The 15,255-nt window shown below is 41.2% G+C and overlaps 1 protein-coding gene and 1 long non-coding RNA gene across 7 annotated transcripts in view; one reads left to right on the top strand and one right to left on the bottom strand.

Annotated features, from left to right (window-relative positions):
* The window catches only part of LOC144332159 (uncharacterized), a 69,026-nt gene that overhangs the window by 30,112 nt on the left and 23,659 nt on the right, over window positions 1–15,255 (bottom strand). The gene's annotated exons all lie outside the window — the stretch shown is intronic.
* Window positions 1–15,255, top strand: part of RPRD1B (regulation of nuclear pre-mRNA domain containing 1B) — a 57,460-nt gene that overhangs the window by 30,105 nt on the left and 12,100 nt on the right. For all 6 annotated transcript variants that reach the window (XR_013398577.1, XR_013398578.1, XM_077948241.1 and 3 more), the window contains 1 exon segment: window positions 1,807–1,982. Coding sequence is in view for 4 of the 6 variants with exons in the window: in XM_077948241.1 (XP_077804367.1) it covers window positions 1,807–1,982 (176 nt within the window). In the remaining 2 variants the exon portion in view is untranslated.

Consider the following 15,255-nt stretch of genomic DNA (forward strand, 5'->3'; position numbering starts at 1 on the left):
TTTGGCATCCCACCCAATCTGGAATCCTTCAGCAGTTCCTCTTGCAATGTTCACATTAAGAAAGCATCTAAAAGCCACATGGCTGTTTGCCAGAGCTACTGTGTTGGGAATTCTGAAATCCTAGTTCCCTAGGAGAACGCGAGCTCTCCCCTCTGACAGCCTGTATCCATAGGGAGTGTCATGGAACTGTCCCATGGTACTGCGGGAGTCTCTGATGCCCTTTGTTTCAAAGCACCAACCTACTGTTTTGACCTATTTAGGCCTTTTAAAAATGAGGTATACATATTTAAAATTCTAATCTCATCACCACCCACAGGTAATTAATTATGTCAATTCTTTGTAAATGCAGATCCTCCTTTGTTTATCACTTCTTCCCAGTAATACCCTTTCTTAATGTTTTTCCATCCCCAAACATGAGTTACAACCCATTAATTGGATATGAAATCAGTCTGGTAGCTAATGACCAACAGATTTTAAAAAATGGAATAAAGCCATCCTGGCTAACAGAGAAACCTCGTCTCTACTAAAAATACAAAAAAATTAGATGGGCGTGGTGGTGGGCGCCTATAGTCTCAGCTACTCGGGAGGTGTAGGCAGGAGAATGGCTTGAACCTGGGAGGTGCAGCTTGCAGTGAGCCGAGATCATGCCACTGCACTCCAACCTGGGCAACAGAGCAAGACGCCGTCTCAAAAAAAAAAAAAAAAGGAAAAGGAATAAAATAGAAGATAGAGCACACATAGTAAGAATGGGTATATGGGTATTTTATGAAACCTGCTTTCATTTTTCTTTGTGTTTACATAAGTGTATTTCTGCTGTGAGTCATGTTCAGAAACATTTACAAACCTCCTTCTTATCAGACTTTACATTTTGTTGCATGTAGGAAGAAATTCATCCCCAGGTCCAAGGCTTACATAGTTTAAGAGATAGAGTACTATAGATCATTTTAGAGATCTGGCTTCGAGTCCCAGCATCTTAGCTGACTGCATATTGAAACCTGTCATGTAGGGTTTTTTTGGCGGGGAGGAGGTCTTAGTTCCCACACCCAAGAGATAAAGTGCACGCTATTTTTTATTCCAATGGAAAGTAAAAAGACTACTTAATGAAATACGGTTGTCCCTCCATATCCATGGGGGTTTGGTTCCAAGACCTTCTGAGAATACCAAAATCCAAGGTTGCTCACGGCCCTTAAATAAAATGGTGTCGGATTTGTCTATAACCAACGAACATCTTCCCATATACTTTAAATACTCTCTAGATTACTTATCATAGCTAATGCAATGTAAATGCTGTGTTAATAGTTGTTATTCTGTATTTTTTAAATTGTGGGTTTTTAATCGTTATTTTTATTGGTTTGTGGGGTTCTTTGGTCTGAGTATTTTCCATTTATGGTTGGTTAATCCACAGATACAGAACCCACAGATATAGGGGGCCAACTGTAATATAAATGAAAGCACTTGAAATTCTCAGAGGCAAGGAACGATTTTTTCACGGATGATCTTCAATATCTCTTTCTGCTTGTTTTGTCTGGAGAGCTTTTGCAGGAACAGGCATTTAGAAAGCCTTTGCCAGATTCCTCCCTTGTACCACTTCCTTACCTCGGGTAATTGAGTAGTGTCCTGTCTTGCTGACAGGGTGAATACCTTTGGATTTCTTGATCAATCAACTCATTGTTTGTCCACAGGTTCTGGCTTATTCTTAGACTCTGTATATTGGGAGAGAAACTGTTAACCTCCCCCAGAAATGTTTCTAATCATACCTATGTGATTTGTATATTTTCTCTATTTTTTGATCTCATTTGTACTTAGACAAAGAGGCAGCTGAACGTCTTTCAAAAACAGTAGATGAAGCATGTCTGTTACTAGCAGAATATAACGGGCGCCTGGCGGCAGAGCTGGAGGACCGTCGCCAGCTGGCTCGGATGTTGGTGGAGTATACCCAGAATCAGAAAGATGTTTTGTCCGAGAAGGAGAAAAAGCTAGAGGTGAGTCCATTAAAAGGCAGACCCAGACTGTCCACGTTTCCCTTCCTGTAGCCCACATTAGGAGGTTTTTATTATGCTTTAATTAACAACATTTTTATCATTTAAAAATTCATGATGTGAATTCTGAATATCCATCAGATACTGTAGTTATTTGAGCACAGTTAAAAATTGAAGTCATGTTCTTATATGTCCAGGACAGAACAAACTGGATTGTAGGAAACAAACAGTGAACTCTTAATCACAACCTTAGGATCTTAATACTGCTTTCGTTTGAACTCATGTTTAAAAAAATTATAAATTGAGGTATAAAAACAATAGCAAATCAGTGAAAACCAAAGAGTATGTTTGGTGGTAGTTGGGAAGTGCTGAAAAACGTTTCTTTTAAGGCATTTGGAAGGTTTTTTTTGTTTTTGTTTTGTTTTTTGTGTGTGTGTGGTTTTTTTTTTTTTTTTTTTTTTTTGAGATGGAGTCTCGCTGTCGCCCAGGCTGGAGTGCAGTGGTACGATCTTGGCTCACTGCCACCTCCACCTCCCGGGTTCATGCCATTCTCTTGCCTCAGCCTCCTGAGTAGCTGGGACTACAGGCATCCACCACCACGCCCGGATAATTTTTTGTATTTTTAGTAGAGACGGGATTTCACCATGTTAGCCAGGATGGTCTCGATCTCCTGACCTCGTGATCCGCCCGTCTCAGCCCAGAATGCTGGGATTACAGGCATGAGCCACCGCGCCTGGCCATTTGGAGGTTTATTTCTGACTTGTATCCATGCTGTGGCTGAGAAGTTGTCTGCCTCCAAGATCTATCTGTAGTCAGCTCTTAAATTTCACAGTAGTATTTATAAAGCACAGTTCTCAAACTGTAGAGGAAGAACTCATTTCTACCCTGGGTTGAGGACATTAGTCCGAGTGACCTTGGGGAGGGAGTTCAGAAACATTTCCTCCCCATACACTTGTTTGGTTTCGTAGTTAAGTGCATGGTGGTTTACCCTCAGTGCTTGGTCCCATGGGATAACACAGCCAGCAGTGTGAATGTTTGGGAACTTTTGCTGCCCCGGGCTGCTGCACTTCCTTTTCAGGAATGTCTGCTCTTCTTTTTTCAAGAGATATGGAAAAGAGTTGCAGCCAGTGGTTTTGTAAAGGAGGACACTTCTGAGTTAGAGAGCCGGTCATGTTGTATTTCAAGAAATACTTCTTAAATCCCTCTCAGAGTAGACAAGGGACAAGGAGAGCCATGTCACCTCCATGCTCAGGAAACATGCTCTGGCACAGAAGGAGGGAACATTGAGCTAGCTCTGAGGCTGAGATCATTGTATTTGCCTTTCAGCACGGTCATCTGACTTGAGGGGAAATGAGTGGCAGGCACTTTTTACCGTATCCTTACCTGCAGTGATTCTGGGAACCGTGTTGCATAGTGGTAGCAGGAACTTCACATTCGTAGCCTGCTTGAATGTGGAAGGTGCGAAAGGGCTGTCAACATCCTACGGCTTAGATTTAGACATCGGCACTGACCAGAGATCCTAAAGGGAGTTTCACAGGCAGTACCAGACGGTCATTTATCTGAAATGCTCATCTTTCACTGAGGAAGCATTTTCAGCACTGTGCCCCGGGACTAATAAGAGAGTGTAATTAATGATTCTGGTTGTAAGTCACCATGCCATCTGTTGAACTGCCCCTTGGCGACACATTAAGGGCTTTCTCTGATCTGTCAGACATTGATTATCATGAGCAGCTGTTGTTGGGTGGAACGTGGCAAGCAACCATAGAGGGCAGAGTCTTTGAGGAGATCGGGTTGGTAGAGCTGGTTAACTCTTTGTTCTGTTTTCCCTCCCCATAGTTGCACTTTCCTCTGTGTATTGTTGGGGAATCATTCTGGTTTTTGTAGAACTAGTGGTTTGCTGGACACCATGAGAGGGCATTAAGGTGGAGAAACAGATTAGAGCTTTGGATGCGTCCTGTAACTTTCTAGTCTACATTGCTCTGCCTGGTTCATTCAGTGGAATGGTGTTGGCATTCCGTTGCTGAAGAAGCGGAACAGGAAGGCCCCACCACTGGAACCAAAGTACAGAGTCTGAACTGAAGGTTCTTATCTCAAACCATGTCTCCCAGGCATATGAGCAGAACCATTTATTGTAAAAATAGAGCCGATTTGCTGCATTAAAGAAAGCAAATGACTAGATACAATATAAGGTTTTTTTCTGAGATGGAGTCTCACTCTGTCACTCAGGTTGGAGTGCAGTGACGTGATCTCAGCTCACTGCAACCTCCACCTCCCAGTCTCAACCAATCCCCCGTCTCAGCCTCCTGGGTAGCTGGGATTGTAGGCATGTACTACTACGCCCGGCTAATTTTTTTTATTTTTTTTTATTTTTAGCAGAGACAGGGATTCACCATATTGGCCAGGCTGGTCTCGAACTCCTGACCTCAAGTGATCAGCCCGCCTCACAATATAAGATTTGAGAGATGGTTTTAGTTCTTTTCTTTATCCACGTTTGCTAAAAATGTAGGCAGTCTGTTCTCCTGAACCTAAGATTTTTCTCACCCTGTAATAGACTGGTCCTGTCCCATCACATCCCTGTGGTGGTGGCCCAACTTGATAAATGTATGCCACTTGAAAGATGCATGAATACTGTGAATTCCTTCAAATTGTCCAAAAGTCTGTCTGTGTGATGGGGCAGTACATAAAGTATACCCACTTTTTTAGCATTCATTTTTGTAACACAGCCAGTCCATTTTAAAACTGCCAAATCAGAATGCTAATTAAATATTTTATTTTTTAATCTTTTCATTGCCTTCAGTGTATACATACATGAAATTCTCAGAACTCTTTGGAGAAGTGGTTATTTGCTTGGGAGTCTGTTTTCTTCCCAAAGCTCTAATATACTTAGGTTTCTTTGTGCTTTCCTTTTTAATTTTGTATCTTTATGTAATAAGCATCTTTTTCTCTTTCACTTGGGAATTTTACGTCAGTGGTTCCTACATGTCAGGATTGGGCGTATGATGATTCAGAGCCTAGGATGTAAAAGAGGGAATTACGACTCAAAGTAGGAGATTGTGTTTCTTCCCTCCAGGAAATCATATTCTGGCATAAACAGCACAGGTGAACATAAAGCCAAACCACTTGATTGTACATAATGTAGATTAAGGAGGCAGTTGGTGGTTCTGTTTGTGGTTTAAGGTAGGTCCAAACTTGCCGTCAAGCAATAAAACCTTTTTGTAAAAGGAAATAATAGTTGAAGAAGAGAAACGTGTTTATAAATGGGGAGCAGTTAGACTGGACCAGACGGTATCTGAAGAAGGACAAAGGCAGATGTGGAAAGGAAGTGCTGGAGACCACCAGGGGGAGATTAAGGTCTGTGCTCTTTAGGAAGCTATGTATTCATTCAGGGAGTCAGCAAAGTCTGTGCCAACCAGATGTTGGCAACAAAGATGGGCACGATGCACTTCTCCCCTCAAGGGGCTTATGCTCGAGTCAGGGGGAAACAGCAGCAAACAAGGGGTTAAGGTAGAATTCAAGAAAGATTGTCAGTAAGGAAAATATTCTCACTTGTGTCTACACTGAAATAGACCAAGAAAAAAATGAAGATGCTAATAATAATTTGATCAGATGCTTATTAAAAATGTGAGACTTATCAAATCATGGACAGTTTGTGAAACTATAATGCCTTCAGCAGGTCTCCCGAAGTTTGCTAGACTGTGTGCTCTTTGAGTGCTCTCGCAGTGCCAGGAACATATTTGTTCCTCAATAAATATTTGTTCTTTGACTGAAATCCATCACTTGATGTAACCTTTTTCTATAGAGAAAAGGGTTTTTTTTTAGTTTGCGTTAAAAGTGACTTAACAAATCGGATTTAATGATTGGTTGTAAAGAATATGTTAGTTCGGAAAGGTAACCATTTTTAGAAATTTCTGTGTGTTTTCTCCTTTGTGCTACTTTTCTTTTTTCCTTTAAGCAGAATTATGCTTTGTTTTGAGAGAATCATCTTTTTTTGTTTGTTTTTGACTTTTGCTTCTGGGTGTCATGATTGATTTGGCGTATGATGTGGGGCCTTAAAAACCAGGCAAGGGTAGAAGGAATGCTGCTGAAAATCTGTTGCTAATGTTTTTGTCATGAACATAAGAAAACCTGGAAATGGAAAAGAAGGCTTGTGGAAGGAAGCACAAATAGCAGCCCAAAGAGGAGGTTAGAGAATGTGGAGGGTATAGAAGAAAGCCCATTCAAAAAGGCAGAGGCCAAAGGTACCAGAAAAGCCTTCTAGCTTCACTTCCAGAGCAAAGATAAGCTTTGTTTGTGGTTCACAGAGGTGACTGCATTACTCCCAGATGTCTGCTCAAAGCTCATAAGACATAGTCTGAGTGGGTTGGATAGGGTTCCTGTCTTGTCAGTGTGAATAAAGCATAATACAGACATGTTCCATTAGCATGATCAGTGCATGGGGAAGAGTGTGTGTGTGAGAAAGAAACCTATTTGTACAAGTATTAAGGAAAGAAAAAAGGTCAGGAACCTGCAGTTTTACCTTCTTAACTGTGATTTTTTTGTTTGTTTGTTTGTTTTTTGAGACAGACTCTTGCTCTGTTGCCCAGGGCTAGAGTGCAGTAGAGCAATTGCAGCACACTGCCTCCCAGGTTCAGGCGATTCTTGTGCCTCAGCCTCCCTAGTAGCTGGGACTACAGGCGCACGCCACCACACCCAGCTAGTTTTTGTATTTTTAGTAGAGATGGGGTTTTGCCATGTTGGCCAGGCTCTTCTCAAACTCCTGGTCTCAGGCGATCCACCTGCCTTGGCCTTCCAAAGTGTTGGAATTACAGGCATGCGCCTCCATGCCTGGCCTTAACTGCGATTTTTATTCAGATCGTGGTGTCTGACTGTCAGTGATCTGGAACTGAAAGGAGATAGTCCTGTGTTGACGCACGTGCCACATGGTGCACACACAAAGATGATATGCCACACAGGGAAGAGCTCTTGAGAAATTTGTTACAAGCTGCAGATTTGTTTTAGTTAAGGTGAAATTCATATAACATAAATTAACCATACACTTCAAAGTGCACAGATTTTTGTTGGCATTTAGTACATTCACAGTATTGTATCAAGTTCCACAACATAATTGTGTCTGGCTTCTTTCACTTAGCATGATGTTTTCAAGATTCATCCCATGTTGTAGCATGTGTCAGTACTTCATCTCTTTTATGGTAGAACACTAATCTATTGTATGGATGTGACACAGTTTATAACCTGTCTATGGACATTTGAGTTGTTTCCACCTTTTGGCTCTTATGAATAGTGTTGCTATAAACAGTCATGTGGAGGTTTTTTTGTGGCCATATCTTTTCGTTTCTCTTGGGTATGTATAGATCTAGGAGTGGAATTGCTGGGTCATATGGTAATTCTATGTTTAACATTTTGAGGAACCATCAGACTGTTTTCCATAGCAGCTACACCATTTTACATCCCCACCAGCAATGTGCATGGGTTCCAGTTTCTCCACATCCTCATCAACATTTGTTGTTGTCTGTCTTTTTATTCTGGACGACCTAAATGTGCAGGTTTATCTCATTGTGGTTTTGATTTGCATTTTGCTAATTACTAACAATACTGATCATTCTTCAGTATGCTCGTCAGCTGTTGATGTATTTTTGGAGAAATGTGTATTCAATTCCTTTGCCCATTTTCAAATTAGGTTGTTTGCTTTTTTTGAGTTGTAAGAGTTCTTTATTCTGGATAATATACCTTGATCACATATATGACTTGCATATATTTTCTCCTATAAGTTGTCTTTTCACTTTCTAGATAATATCCTTTGATGTGCAAAAGTTTTTTATTTTTATGAGTTCCAATTCATCTATTTTCGTTGTTGTTGCTCATGCTTTTAGTGTCACATCTAATAATCTGTTGCCAATCCCAGGTCATGATAATTTTTTTCTGTATTTTCTTCTAGGAATTTTATAATTTTATCTCTTAAATTTAGGTTCTTAATCTGTTTGGAGTTAGTTTTTGCATGTGGTGTGATGTAGGGGGGGACCAACTTCATTCTTTTGCCTATAGATATCCATTTGTCCCAGCACCATTTGTTGAAAAGACTACTCTTTCCTCCACTTGAATGCCTGGTACCCTTGTCAAAAATCAATTGGCCATAGATGTATTGATTTATTTCTGGATTCTCAGTTCTATTCCATTAATGTGTATGTCTATCCTATGCTGATCCCACACTATCTCCATCACTGTAGTTTTGTAGTAAGTTTTAAAATCAGGAAGTACGAGTTCTCAGAGTCCTTTTTCAGTATTGTTTTGGCTATTTAGGATTGCTTGCAATTCCCTGTGAATTTAACAATCGCCTTTTCCATTTCTGCAAAAAGAGTAATTGAAGTTTTACTAGGGAATGCATTGAGTCTGCAGGTCACTTGGGCAGTATTGCCATTTTAGCAGTGTCTCAACTCATGAACAGGGGATGTCTTCACATTTATTTAAGTCTTTAATTTCTGCTGCAGAATTTTAAAACACTCTTGGAGAGTGTCATTTACTGATGCATTGGATATTATAAAGGCCCTGTCGAGGTATCAGGACCACAAATGGGGGGCAGTGGTATCACCTTTCAATAGTGTTAACCCCCACCTCTAGAAGATAGGAGTATTTCATGTATGGACTCAACAAAGTCATCGGGGCACAGTTACAACAGCAGCTTTACAAAGTAAAGTGACACATAGAGACCTGGATATCTAGGTAAAGTGATTAGCAGGATTATTGAGCTGGACGGAACCTTAGAGATCATATAATCAGACTTCTGAATTGGTGAAGAAACAGAGAGAGAGAGAGTTAGCTGCAGACCAGGATAGAGTCCAAGGCAGACATCTGGTAACTTCATCAGATTTGTACTTTAGTTTTTGATTTCAGAATTTTGATTCTGCAACATCAACAGCAGGAAGACATCTTACGCAGAATAGTAGCCAAAGTTTAATCATGTAAACAATTTCCAAGATTCTTGTTGTAGAGAAATGACATTTTATATGGGATCATAAAATGGTTACATGAAAGCATTCTAAGTGTGAAGGAACCTACTCTGCCACCGAGGTTCTAAGTACCTCCCTTGCTGTACCCATGCTCATGCTCTTGCTCTGATAGGAGGGGAGAAATTGGCTCATGAACTTAAAACTGCTGATGTTTCTCCTCACTTGGCACCTCCCCCTTGGCTGTAATGACTACTCAGGAGTAGAGCCTCTAACTTCAGGCAACACAGCTGGGAAGGGGGAAATGGTTCAGACTCCAACATTGCCTTATGACTCTTCATATTTCTGTTTGATTGTGGTTATAACAACTTGAGAAATTCTTTGGCTACAGTTGAGGGAGTGCTAAACCAAAACGATGCAGATTGTTGTTTTTGGCAGCACCTCCCTGCAGGGTGCAGATGGTTAGAAGCTTTTGTTTCAATATTAGGCCAGGCAGTAGGGGGAGATAGAGAGCTCCTTTTTTGTGAACTTTGGAGTAAATTCATCTTCCCTGTGATGATCAAAGCCAGTAACTCAGTGTCCTATTACGGTAAGGACAGATGGGAGCAGGTGATCTAATCGTCATTTTAGGTAAGAGTCCTTGGGTTTATATGAGCAATTCAGGGTCACAGAGGAAGCCAGTGAGGACCAGGATCTTCTGACTCCTAACTACAGTGATCATCCACTGTGTTCCCCTGGGATCTGAGAGGCCCTGCCTAGTGCTGGCCCCCTCCTCTCAGTCCTCTAAACTCACTGCCCTTCCATAGTATTCAGCTCTGTCCTCTCTAGGCTGGCAGCTCTGTCAGCACCCAGGTTGTTAGAATAGTTGTTGAAACAGGTCAGTCTGCTGCCAAGTGATTACGGGGCCTTGCACTCAGTCCCTTCCCACGAAGCGGGCCGTAGTGTGCTCACTGCTCTCCCTTGCCTTTTCATCCCCTACTTTGATATGGGAGCCTTTTTTTTTAGTTGATGTGTGGGCTTCTGTGAGCGATTTGGAGTTCCTTGGATTTCTTTTATTCATTTTAGTCTGCTGACCCTATTGCTCAGGCGCAATTTACAGCTGGAGCTTTTATCTCTTGGGTGTGTGTGTTTCTTTATTACAATGTGAAACCTATGATTTTTTCACCCCAGGAAAGTAATGCTGCATTATAATGTACTTCACATACTTAGTGACCTAAGAACATGATTTGCTAACATTTGAGACTTTGAGACTTTACATTGAAAAAGTGACACGGTTTTAAAGCTTTCCCAGCAAGAATTCATGCTTTTAGCCATAGTACCATTTTCATATTTGTAGCCCAACTTTTGTAGGCAGTATAACCCCTGCTTGATGGAACTGAGTTTCAGCTGGTGTATGTGGCACTAATTTTTCGTATTTATGAAATGCATATACATATGAAGTTAAAACAGCACCTGGGCCTCTTATGACTCCTGCCTGCCAGAACATTCACTCGCATTCAACTAGTACTCAGGGTTTTGTTTTTTTTTTTTTAATAAAAATAATACATCAGAGGAAACTTAGCAAATAAGTATAAAGAATAAAATTAGTCTCATTACCCAGAGATAACTATTTTTAATTTTTGCATATTTCCTTTTCCTCTTAGTTTAAAATTAAACTGAATGATAACGTGCAGATAGTTTTCTGTCATGCTTTTTTCTTAACATGATTATTTTCCCTTGTAAATAAAAACTTTATAAACATTGTAAATGATTGCTTGAATACCTGTGGTTGGATAGTTAATGATTATTTGTATTAGCACTTGTATGTTTCTGTCTCTGTCTCTTAGCTTTAGGCTAACTTTCAGTATTTGGATTATTTTCTTCCTGTAGATTTCTAGAAGTGGTTCTATGTATATGTGCGGATGTCTGCTTGTCTTTTAAGTACACTGAAGGTCATATACATTTCACGGTCTCTGCCACCAGAATGCGTTCCTGCTGTAGGAGTTCCTGTCTTTTCCAAAACAACTTAACCAATCTAGGACTTCATTGAGCTTATTTTGTATAAACCTCTATACAAGTTAAGGATTAGTCTTTTGTTTTATGAAGGAGTAAACATGGAATAGTTTAATTAGACTAATGGAGCCCTCTTCTGGCTTTTAAATGATCTTGTTTACATTTGAGACAGCTGTGTGAAAATAGCACAGACTTCTATAACATTGACTTAAGTGAGCATAATTTTGAGAGCAAGGTTCAGATTGCAGAAATTTGAGCTGCCTATTTGACCTAGTGGACGCATGTTATTTTGAGCAAGATTCTATTTTAGTCTTTATAAGTGTTCCTACTACTGTTAAGGTGGGCTTTCTACTGCCACTTAAAATTGGGATTTTGAAGAAAGTTAAAATTGGATTGTGGCATACTTTACAATCTTGGAAGTGAATCTCTGACTTTTTCTGTCTCTAAAATGTTAGACTTGAAATAGATCAGAAAGAGTCATTTTCTGAGATCAGGCAAAGTATTCTGGTTATAATCAGGAGTCAAGTGAAACCTTTGCAGATGAAAGCCATGAGCCCCAAAGATATGGCATGCTTTATGTGAAGAGGGTGGTACTAGCCAGCTGTCATGATGGCTGTGCAAGCCTCCTTATTTGTTTTTTTCCTTATTCAGGTCCTTTATCTTTAAACATCTGTAGGAAGAGGTATGGTCAGCTCTCTTTGCTTAATTCAACCAGTAGCTACTTTGAGAATTTCAAGCACAATAACTTAGCAAATTTCAACCCAACAAAAATTAACCAGCAGCCTTTCTGAGAATTCTTGGGGTTGGAACAGTAGTTATGAATGGACACATCCCACTTTTACTCATGATATTCTTTTCCCAGTCCTTTCCTTTTGCTCACAGTATGTCTGTTCTGCGGGGCATAGACTCAGTAGGAATTGTTCCCTTTAAGATACCATTACCCCAATTATGGTATAGTGATGATGATCTGCTTTGCATATTCCAGGTTCTTTCTGGCTTTTTCTGTTGAAGCCAGTTGTACTCCCAGCCTTTTTTCTTTGATGTGGCTTTTCATTGATAAAGTAACAATTTACCTTCCTGGGACAACAGATTCCAACACCTTAACTAATCTGAAGTTGTTAACTTCTGCCTTCCCTTGTCACATGGGACCTTTAGGGCCAATTTATTTTCCTGTCCACGTGAGAAGTCTCCAGTAAACGAGCCGAAGGTCCTCAGCATGTAGCATGCTTTGTCTCTCCAGTGTTTAAAAGAAATCATCACATTCACATGAGCATACCCTCTGCACCACCCTCCCTTTATAACTGCCACCATATCCACTTCCCTTGCTGCCTCTGCTTCTCAGCCTGTTGAAGCTTGGCATGCATGTCTACATTCCACCCAAGTGGCTGTCTTCAGAATTTCCCTCTTCCCCCCCACCCCCGCCCCCAGTGGTCTAATCTCAAAACTCAAAAGGTACTTCTTAGTCTCTGCCTCTTGGCTCCCTTTCTCTTTTTGGCCCTCTCTGCAGTATTTAATACTACTGTATTACAATGTGTTTGCCTTTTCTGGTTTCTGTGTACCACCTTCTGCTGGTTTTTCTGCTTTTTCATCTTTCAATAAGCTTTTCTCCATGCCTGTATTGTAAATGTTGCCATTCCTTTAGCCTTTTCTCATTCTGGACCTTTTTTTTTCTTTTTTTTTGGGATGGAGTCTTGCTCTGTCGCCCAGGCTGGAGTGTAGTGGCGCAATCTCGGCTCACTGCAGCCTCCATCTCCTGAGTTCAACCAGTTCTCCTGCCTCAGCCTCCTGAGTAGCTGGGATTATGGGTGCACGCTACCACACCCGGCTAATTTTTGTATTTTTAGTAGAGACGGGGTTTCACCATGTTGACCAGGCTAGTCTTGAACTCCTGAGTGAGGAAATACTGTTTGATATGAGATACAAACGGTGAATGGGAATTAACTAGGTAAAGATAACTGATGGAAAGTAAACAAGGGGAAGTGTGTCCTGGGCAGAGAGTGGCAACAGCATATGTAAAGCCTGAGATCAAAGGCCGAGTGCAGACAAAATGCCATGGGACACAACAAGAGATGTGGCTGAGGAGGTCAGCAGGGGCCAAGTCATGGGGCCCAGGAAGGGGCCAGGCCACCAGCTGGGCCCATAGTCTTTTTTTTTGTTTTTTTGAGACAGCCTGCACTCTGTCGCCCAGGCTGAAGTGCAGTGGCACGATCAAGGCTCATTGCAGCCTTGGCCTCCTGGGCTCAAGTGATCCTCCTGCCTCAGCCTCCCCAGTAGCTGGGCATGAACCAGCATGCCCAGCTAATTTTTAAATTTTTGATAGAGACGGGGTTTTGCCATGTCGCTCAGGATGGTCTCAAACTCCCGAACTCAAGCAATCTGCCTGCCTCAGCCTCCCAAAGTGCTGAGATTACAGGCATGAGCCACTGCACCTGGCCACTGGGCCCATATTCCAAGAACTAGGAATAATGAGAAGCTATTTAAATGTTTAAACAGGGGAATGACATGCTCAGAGCTGCATTTTGAACACATCACAGGGCTGCCCTGTGAAGAATGGATTCTAGGGCATAAGAGCAGATGTAGATGATCAGTAATGAGGCTACTGCAAGAATCCAGGGGAGAGGTGATGGCAGAGTGGACTAAGGTGATGGAAGCGGAGACAAAGACGCAGAGAAGGGAGGCAGATTCACGAAAAATTGAGAGGGAGCAAAAACCACGCTGGCGTGGCGCCTGCTCAGCTATGGAAGATGGTGGTGGGAGGTCAACCTGGCAGAGGCATAGGAGAGGAATTGAAGGAGAGGCTGCAACAGGGAGGCCAAAGCAACAGATCTGAGCACTGAAAAAAATCAGGATAAACACTAGATGAGGCCTAGTGTCTGATTTTGATGGATGGCGCTGCCACTCTCCAAGCCAAGGAAAGAGAAGGAAAGGAGAGGTGACCAAGTTTAAAAATTCTGTGATTTTTTTTTCCCAGTATTCCAGGTAGACTTTTAAGGAAAAAGAGGTGCCCTTGGTCAAAGACCCTTTCCTTTTCTCAAGGCAGCTTCTAGTAAATATGCTAAATTTTAAGGATATAGTCAACTTGTTTCTGGGAGAAAGGATCTTGCATCCCATTAATTCTTTTTCTTCAACTCTGCATGTCTTTTCCTGACATAAATCAGGAAGATTAAGTATTGCTCATAAAATAATAGAATATGGGAGGGGTGAGAATTTCAAGCACAGTAACTTTGCAAACTTCAACCCAACAAAAATTTACCAGCAGCCTTTCTGAGAATTCTTGGGGTTGGGACAGTAATTATGAATGGACACATCCCACTTTTACTCATGATATTCTTTTCCCAGTCCTTCCCTTTTGCTCACAGTATGTCTGTTCTGCGGGGCATAGACTCAGTAGGAATTGTTCCCTTTAAGATACCATTACCCCAATTATGGTGTAGTGGTGATGATCTGCTTTCTCCATCAGATCTGTTGATTTAAATGGAACAGTTTAGCAAGTGCCTGTTCTCACCCAAGCTTCCCCCATGCCATAGGCATTGTTTCATTCCCATCTCATATATAGGAGCCCAGTGAGTTTGTCACATGTTATATCCTAGGCACGTGGAAGTGTAGGATATGAACTTAGATTTTCTTTTTTTTTTTTCTTTCCAACTTTTATTTATTTTATTTATTCAAGGGGTACATGTTCAGGTTTGTTACATGGGTAAATTGTGTGTCACAGGTATTTGGTGTACAGATAATTTTGTCATCCAGGTAATTGGCATTGTACCTGATAGGTAGTTTTTCAGTCCTCGCCCTCCTCCCATCCTCCACCGTCAAGTAGTCCCAGGTGTCTTATTTTTCCCTTCTTTGTGTTCATGTGTACTCAGTGTTTAGCTCCCAACTTGTAAGTGAGAACATGCAATATTTGGTTTGCTTCATCCATGTTGCTGCAGAGGACATGATCTCATTCTTTTTTATGGCTGCATAGTATTCCATGGTATATATGTACCACATTTTCTTTATCCAGTCTACTGTGGATGGGCATCTAGGTTGATTCCATGTCTTTGCTCTTGTGAATAGTGCTGTGTTGGAACATAGGCATGCATGTGTCTTTATGGTAGAATAATTTATATTCCCTTGGTTATGTACCGGGATTGCTGGGTTGAATGGTTGTTCTTTTTAAGTTCTTTGAGAAATCTCCAGACTGCTTTCCACAGTAGCTGAACTAATTTACATTCTAACTAGTCCTTTATAAGTGTTCCTTTTTCCTCACAACCTCCCCAGCATCTGTTATTTCTTGACTTTTTAATGGCCATTCTGATTGGTATGAGATGGTATCTCATTGTGGTTTTGATTTGCATTTATCT

Source organism: Macaca mulatta, chromosome 10 (assembly GCF_049350105.2).
Source record: "Macaca mulatta isolate MMU2019108-1 chromosome 10, T2T-MMU8v2.0, whole genome shotgun sequence".
Classification (NCBI taxonomy): Eukaryota; Metazoa; Chordata; class Mammalia; order Primates; family Cercopithecidae; genus Macaca; species Macaca mulatta.